The 7,931-nt window shown below is 43.7% G+C and overlaps 2 protein-coding genes across 2 annotated transcripts; one reads left to right on the top strand and one right to left on the bottom strand.

Moving 5' to 3' along the window:
• Nucleotides 1-295: 295 nt before the first annotated feature.
• smdt1b (single-pass membrane protein with aspartate-rich tail 1b) lies at nucleotides 296-1,871 on the bottom strand. Its single transcript, XM_055907312.1, has 3 exons — nucleotides 1,665-1,871; nucleotides 873-1,016; nucleotides 296-562 (listed from the first exon to the last, which is right to left on the bottom strand). Exons 1-2 carry the CDS (start codon nucleotides 1,824-1,826, stop codon nucleotides 879-881), a joined length of 300 nt encoding a protein of 99 aa, XP_055763287.1. The 5' UTR covers nucleotides 1,827-1,871; the 3' UTR covers nucleotides 296-562; nucleotides 873-878.
• Nucleotides 1,872-2,262: 391 nt separating this feature from the next.
• On the top strand, nucleotides 2,263-7,852 carry zgc:158803 (LUC7 domain-containing protein). The gene is made up of 9 exons (XM_055907298.1): nucleotides 2,263-2,865; nucleotides 3,350-3,444; nucleotides 4,121-4,219; nucleotides 4,447-4,557; nucleotides 4,813-4,956; nucleotides 5,321-5,497; nucleotides 5,647-5,834; nucleotides 5,941-6,129; nucleotides 6,595-7,852. Exons 1-9 carry the CDS (start codon nucleotides 2,805-2,807, stop codon nucleotides 6,899-6,901), a joined length of 1,371 nt encoding a protein of 456 aa, XP_055763273.1. The 5' UTR covers nucleotides 2,263-2,804; the 3' UTR covers nucleotides 6,902-7,852.
• Nucleotides 7,853-7,931: the final 79 nt, after the last annotated feature.

The raw sequence follows: 7,931 nt of genomic DNA, 5'->3' as shown, positions 1-7,931 counted from the left end.
GGAAGAGATAGAGTTGGTGGATGGATAGTTGGATACCTGCTGTGAAGAGCCAAGAAGCCATACAATAGCACAATGTTTGTTCTTCGTTATGGCTGGCTCTGGTTAGCCTGGAATTCTCCAAACTGATATGCTCAGTTTCAACATATAGCAAAGTGAAACCGTGGTGAAATAGAGCACATCAATCTGGATTCCAGGCTAGGCTGTGGTTGGAGTTATAAGACCAAAGATTGCATGTTTTATAGAATGACAGGGACAACCACGAAATAACACCAAAGAACATACCCCAACAAATGTGTTGTTATTTTTTTTGTTTACACACGTAGACTCTTTATTGAGTAAATAATAAGACACATGCAAGAGTGAAGTCTGACTGTGCTTTGACCTCACAATGATATCAAATAATATGTAGTAATCTGTGGCAAGGAGGTGAAAGTGGGACTAAAAGGGAGGAGAGAGAAAAAAGGCGATGGAGAGGTGGATCATGATGAGGGAAATCTTCTCCTGTAGGGGGCATCTCTCTCTCCTTCCTCATGTTGGTATGCCATCACTATTGCAAAGCACCCTGGGAAGGAATGAAAATGCAAGCAATGTCAATGGTCATTAATTCTCGCAGTTGTATTATTTCTCTTCATTCTCTTTTAGATAATCATTGGCACCATTTCAACATGTTCCATCATGGCTGTTTGGATTAGGTACATACCATTATGTAAATAAGATTTTGCACGCATGCACTCTAAACTACTGTTAGGGACAATAGTATATTAAAGAGATGTTTTATTTTAGGGTAGCCTGTGTGTCACCCTGGGTCTAGTAATGATATTAGCCTTTTATACATCAATAGCTGTATCAATACATCTCTTCTCATCACTGACCTAGGTTCAGTCGTCATCGTCATCATCCTCAGGGACGAAGATGTCATGCTCCTCAAGTAGAGCCGCAAAGTTCTTGCTGATCAGAGTTCCCACGTACAGGAAGGGAATCACTACAGCGGTCATCCGGATAAGGCCGAAGGATATCTGGGTGATAGGGGCGAAAGAAAGAAATTCATAATATCTACAATCTGAAAAAAGGTTACTACATTAACTAAAACCGCTAATATCATACAGAAACATGACCACATGACCACATCAAGCAACATACACCATATATGGTTCAAAGCCTCAGGTGAGATAACATGGGATTTTTCAGAATGCATAAATCCTCAACAATTTCCTTGATTCACATAATAAATGCAGATGCTCAGGGTGCCATACTCACAATACAATAAATTATGGATCTGAAATGTTATTTCCCCACAACAGGCTAATTCAATTGATATCGACTTTGACCTAAAAATGGACACTCCAATACCCCCTGGGATTTATAGTTGTGTTAATATGTTACACTGGCATATTCTGTGTAAGCCAATACTTTATTACATAAAACATTTACATATTAGCTTAATAGTATAATTTTTCGACGAAAAGCGGCTAAAATTATGACAAATGCCTTCCGTATCAAACATACACAAGTTCATTGGTTCCCGCAGTTGTCTCTCCAAATTCCTTAAAATATGATTGGCAAAGACTGCTGTCAGTCTGCTCCAAGAGTCAGGATCCTCCCACAGTATGTGTAGGGTTACCCAGCCAGCTTACTAACCGACTGGACCATGCATGAAAACTCACTTTATCCGGCTTTGGTTGAACACCGCCATTTGCTGTTGATACCGCATTTCGACATTGGTTCAGTCTAGTTTTGTTAGACGGTTTCAAGACGATGTTACGGCTTACCACCCCCGTATTCCTTGATACGAGGTTCCGTGAGAGCCACAGGACAGCTGTCGCCATTTTTCCAGTTTGGGATGGGCGGGACAGCAATGTTTATGGGTGGGTTCAGGGCGTATGTCTATCCGTGGTGTTGACCGAATGACAAATGCATTTTATGACGACAGCAAAGATCAAACAACAAGACATTAGTAAATACATGTAATGCACAATGTATAAACAGTCATATATAGAATAGATAATTCCAGACTTTTTGTATTATGTGCTTCTCACACACTGTCCTTGCCCATAGAATCCAGTTTAGGCCTATGTGCATTCATATGCCATCTATGCTACAATTTCATTGCGCTTGTACTTGTACTCAGTTGTACTTGCGTTACTTGCGCTAGCATTGACATTTATTATAGCGCTTTTTTCTTTCAAAAATATAGAAATGCGTACGATATCTGACGACAGAGCGATCAAAATGACGTTATGTGCCATTCAGCCAACCAGCGCGCGAGGACTGCAGCATTTTGTGCGGTTCAGCCAACCAGCATTTCCTTCGAGGCAGAGCGCGCTCGGAAAGAGGAGGAAGTCGAAAAATAAAGGACACCGAATTAATAAATACGTTAGAATATGTCTATGATATTTACGGTCTAACAAGGGACTGTGGTTGGTCTCACAACTACCTAAAAACCTTCGGGTTTACCTCAATAATCCGAATTTGAAATTACACTACCCGCCACTCAGCATACTGTCCCCTCGCCATACTTCGAGTTGAGAGACGAACGGGAACGAGAAACATTTCGGGATAGGCTTAGCTACCTAATATTTACATTGTAAATTTGTATTACAAACTTAATAATTATAAACGTTACGGTTGTGGAAGGTCTCAAGAAAAGGTTTTAGCGAGCTAGTTTGTTTCAAACTATTCGTCACGAGAACTTGAGGTTCTCTGAGAAAAGTTGTTCGACGTCCACGAGCCGTCAGAGGCCTGTGGTCGAGGCTACATGCAGCAGACACCATCGGCGTGTAGTGTCGGTGACATAAACAAGAAGCATGTCGGCTCAAGCGCAAATGCGTGCGATGTTGGACCAGTTGATGGGCACAAGTAGAGATGGTGAGTAAACGACAAGCTACATTGTTTCAGTGTCGCTCGATGTTTCAGAGGAAATGTTTTTAACTAGTTGTTATCATGCTAGCTGACGTTAGCTAGCTAAGCTACCTTAGCCTGGGGACAAATGGCTGAATGCTAACGGCGGCTACCTACTTGTTGTGTTCACAGTAAAGTAAACACAAGGAACATTCCGTTTCAGACCTTGTCACATTGTTGATGTTTGCTAGCTGGGATATTGTTGGCCCACGAGATGCTACTGACTGGCTGCAGCTAACGCTGGACAGATAGCTAGTTTAACTTTAGCAAGCTAATCTAGTTTTGGTTTCAGGAATGAATGATCCACATGGGCATCCGCACCCACCGTAAGCACAATTTTGGATAATAGGAAGGTGGTGTCTGGTATGCACACAGCTATTGCTTCTTGCGATTGACATGACATTGCTCAGCTCACTAACTCTCTCCCCTTGTCTGATTTATTTTCGTGTAGGGGACAGCATGCGCCAGAGAATAAAATTTACAGATGAGCGGGTCTGCAAGAGTCATTTGCTGGACTCCTGTCCTCACGACATTCTCTCCGGCACTGTGAGTACATGACATCATACTTAGTCCAGGGGATCCCAAACTTTTTTGGCCCATGACCATATTTTGATATATACATTTGTAAATCATTGGGGCTTAGACAGTCTATTACAAATCACTATTTCAATCTGAAGAAAGTATGGTTTGAAGTTCAGAAGATCATCAGGCAATCATTTTGTATGCTCTTCTGTGTAGAAAATAACATCTTCATTGATTTAGTGCCTGGTCTCGTCCACTCTGTTCTATTGTGTTCTGCCATTGTAGAGGGAAACAGAAGAAGCGCACATGTTCCTGAGAGTCTTATCTTTCAGTGATGGGATCATAATATTTTGTAGCTTAAATGATTCTAAAGATAGATCCACATTTTGTAGGAAGAAAACAGAAACCGCTGTTTATTACAATAACATCTAGCGGCTACGGAGTTTACTAACGTAACCCCGGTTCTATGAACCAAGCACAATGTATTTATTGTATTTCTGAGTTCTCTCGTGACCCCATTTTTCAATCAGTTGACCCCCACATGGGGTCGCGACCCCTAGTTTGTGAAACACCGTCTTTGTCACAATGGTTGTGTGTAGTAGTGTTTATAGAACACAATGTCAATTGCACTCCTGAGTACAGGACTTATATGTACAGCTTTGAGTGAATGATTTAATGGATGTTTCTTGTCGTCGTATAGAGAATGGACCTAGGAGAGTGTGTGAAGGTCCACGACCTGGCCCTCAGGGCTGACTTCGAGATCGCATCCAAGCAACAGGAGTACTTCTTTGAGCTTGACGTGAGTCATGTTGGACTGTCACGTACCTAGTATACATGTTTACCACACATACACACACACACACACACACGTTTCCTCTGCATGCAAACTCCATGTGATCTGTTGATCAATGGATTGTCTCTTTCTCTCCCTCTTTTTCTTTTCTTTTGTCTCCATGTAATATCTATTGATGCTTTTTCTCTAATCTGGTGACTTTAAACTCTCCTCGTCATCCCCTGTCACCGCAGGCTGCTGAGCACCTTCAGTCGTTCATCGCTGACTGTGACCGCAGGACTGAGCTAGCAAAAAAGAGACTGGCTGAGACGCAGGATGAGATCAGCGCTGAGGTTGCCGCCAAGGTGACCGACCCCTGTTGTTTGTCTTACTTAGATAGTTCCCAACATGCTCATTAGGTGAATTGACACTATAGTTGGAATCCAATTCCATGGTATGTGTTGTTGTTCTGGTTTTTCTAGATGAATGTATCTGGTTAATTTCAGAAAATGACATTTCAACCGTGTATAAGAAACTGTAGTTAAAATGAGATTCTCTCACTTTGTTGCTCTGGTTGTCACCGTGCCATAATTCTAACCCGTTCTCTCTGATATCAACAGGCTGAGCGGGTCCACGAGCTGAACGAGGAGATCGGTAAGCTGCTGGCCCGGGCGGAGCAGCTGGGGGGCGAGGGGAATGTGGAAGAGGCACAGGAGGTCCTGGAGAAGGTGGAGAAGACTCGTGCAATGAAGAAGGAGGCAGAGGTCAGTTGGCAGGCGGTCAAGGATGGTTGTGGTCACAACCAATCATGGAAGCTAGGAATTGTACTGTGATTAAATAAAGATGAACTTGTTAAAACATTTTTTTATATATGCGTATTTGTATGTATATACAAACCTGTTTCAGCAAGGCCTCTTAGATGTTTAACAGCCAGGTATAAGAGGAATTTCACATGTGCACTCAAAATAAATCCCAAAAGTCAGTCAATATCAGTCATTTGAAAGTGGGTCAGGCATTTGTGTACTATGTCCTAATTAACGTTAGTCTTCAACACCGCAGCATACGCACTAAGAACTTTGCAGTGTCCTAGTTCTAACGTCAGTCTGGTTTACTGTTGCTTTCTCCCAGGACGTATACAGGAACTCGATGCCGGCGTCCAGCTTTCAGCAGCAGAAGCTCCGGGTGTGCGAGGTGTGCTCCGCCTACCTAGGTCTCCATGACAACGACCGCCGCCTAGCTGACCACTTCGGAGGCAAACTGCATCTGGGATTCATTGAGATCCGGGAGAAGCTGGAAAGGTTACGGGTGAGACACACCATATATCAGTAGTCAGAACCTAGTAGGATATCACTAGTTATGTAGACGTTTACCTTGCTTTTCAGGAAGTGTAAAACCTGAGTTGTTGCGATGGATTTGTGTACTTAGTTACATGATTTGTTTTTTTCCTGCTACAGAAAGCCGCTATGGAGAAGCAAGAAGGAATGCGATTGAGAAGAAGGGAGGAGCGTGAAAAGGAGGAAGAGAGAGCAAAGGAGTGGGAGCTGGAGCGAGAACGAGAGAGGGAAAAGGAGAGGGAGCGCGAAACTGAACGTGTACGGGAAAGGGAGAGAGAAAGAGAGAGGGGGGAGAGAGATCGCCGGAGGTGAGCCAAATCTGACTTGTTCCCATCAGTTCAGACATCAAACAAATGCTTCAAAATGCTTGTTCTCTTGTATTTTAACAATCCACTTTGATGTATTTTTTCACAGGACCAGATCACGAAGCGGTGAACGATACAGGGAGGGAGGCAGCTCATCCTCCCATCGCTCGAGACGACACCGCTCCTCTCGTCCCCGGGAGGAGGGAGGAGGAGAGCGGGACAGGGAAAGGGAACGTAAGCATAGACACAAAGACGGGCATCGCTCGCGCTCCCACTCTCACAGGAGCAAGAGGAAGAGGTGAGGCCCGAACAGACAGACAGGAACCCTGATGTGATACTTAGAAAATGGCAGATAGCCCTTATGTCACTAAAATCAAGCACCAACTAGAAGAGAACTGAATGAAATTGGGAGGTACTACTACCTTTTTTATTTTACCAGGTTGCCTGAACAACAAAAAACTTGGATGTTTTCTTTCCGTTGCAAAATGTTTTTCTACTTACCTTGTGCCCTAATGAACACGACCCACATAGCCCTTATGTCACTAAAATCAGGCAGCAACTAGATTAAAACAGGGAGGTACCTTTTTTATTTTACCAGGTTGTCTGGTTTTGCCTGTTTTTACATTGTAAAATGTTTTGCTATACTGTGCCCCAATGAATACGAACCAGCTCTTTCCAAACAGTTTGTCTGAGTTTAATTTTGTTTGTCTATCATCGGGTGCTTGCTATTTGACCAATTCCTGATCTGTTTCCTTCTACCCAGGTCTTCCAGGGACAGATCCTCACACACCCGAGACAGAGAACCCCACTCACCGTCACAGCGCTCTCCTTCTGGGCGTTCACCCTCAGGGCGCTCCCCTTCCCAGGAGAGATGGAGGGAGAGCGGAGGAGAGGGACCACCCCGCTCCCGGGAGCAAGACGACAGGCCCGAGCCCATGACGAGGGAAGACCGGGAGAGGTCCACCTCTCCAGAGATGATGGCCAGGGGGAGAGAAAGAGAGAGGTCTCTGTCGCTAGAGAGGGATAGACGTTCCAGCTCAGATGGGGAGAGGGAGTCGGGGGAGATATGATACAGAGGGGGACATCCGAGGTAATGTTAGAGCAGGGGGGGGTTTAGAAAGATGGAGCAACAGCCCTTCACCTGAGCCATAACCCTTAGATGTTTGCAGATCTATAAGATGGAAACAATATGGTGGAAGCTACACTGCTTATACCTATCCAGACCTTTCAGATCCGCAATCATCAAAGGTTTATGGCCAGGTGGGAGGGAGTGAATTGGGACTGGCTGGAAGGGTCCAGGAGGGTGGTGAGTGAGTATGTGTGTTCATTCATGTTGAAGTGCGACATATAAATTGGGCGGAGAGGAAAAATTGGGACAAGGAAATCAGGATGGGAGCATGCAAAGATAGTTGGTGGAGCTTTCGATTGGGATGAATGGGAAAGACCTTGAACGAAAGAAAGGAAGGACTGGGAGCAACACTTTATTTCATGTAATAATTGGATATTGGGATGGGGTTAGTAGAGGGAGATGGAAGTTCTACCCATTTAAACATTATTTTATTTTAGAAATGCTGTTCTGTTTTGTTTAATCATCATTATGATTGACAATGTTGATGCTGTTGTCATTCTCTGGGTTCCAACATGGATCCAAAGATCGGTTTCATATGGGGGAGCGCGTATAGTGTGTACAACTTAGATTTATACACAAACAGTGATGAACAACCACATCCTTTGAAAGATAAACATACTTGAGAGTACCACTTAAGACTCTTCACACTAATATGGACATGTAGAATTCAATATAGTTGACAACGTACACAAGCATTTTACATACTGTTACTTTATTGGTATTCAGCAGAAACCCATGAATAGATGCATACATTTCAGCAGAAACCCATGAACAGACAGACACACACACACACACACAGTCCTTTTGCTGTGAGTCAAGGTGGATGTTTTGGGGGATCTACCTTGCTGTGCCATCTACTACAAAGTTAATAAAAGTCCTGCTTCCATTGTGACTCATGTTTCCTGTCCATTCTTAATGTTGGAATCCTTAGTTGAAACAACAAAGCAGACACCCCGCCTGCGTTTTGGTAA

The sequence above is a fragment of the Salvelinus fontinalis genome, chromosome 40 (genome assembly GCF_029448725.1).
Source record: "Salvelinus fontinalis isolate EN_2023a chromosome 40, ASM2944872v1, whole genome shotgun sequence".
NCBI lineage: Eukaryota > Metazoa > Chordata > Actinopteri > Salmoniformes > Salmonidae > Salvelinus > Salvelinus fontinalis.
Note: the sequence above shows the minus strand (reverse complement) of the source record. Positions and strands in the feature narration are given on the sequence as shown.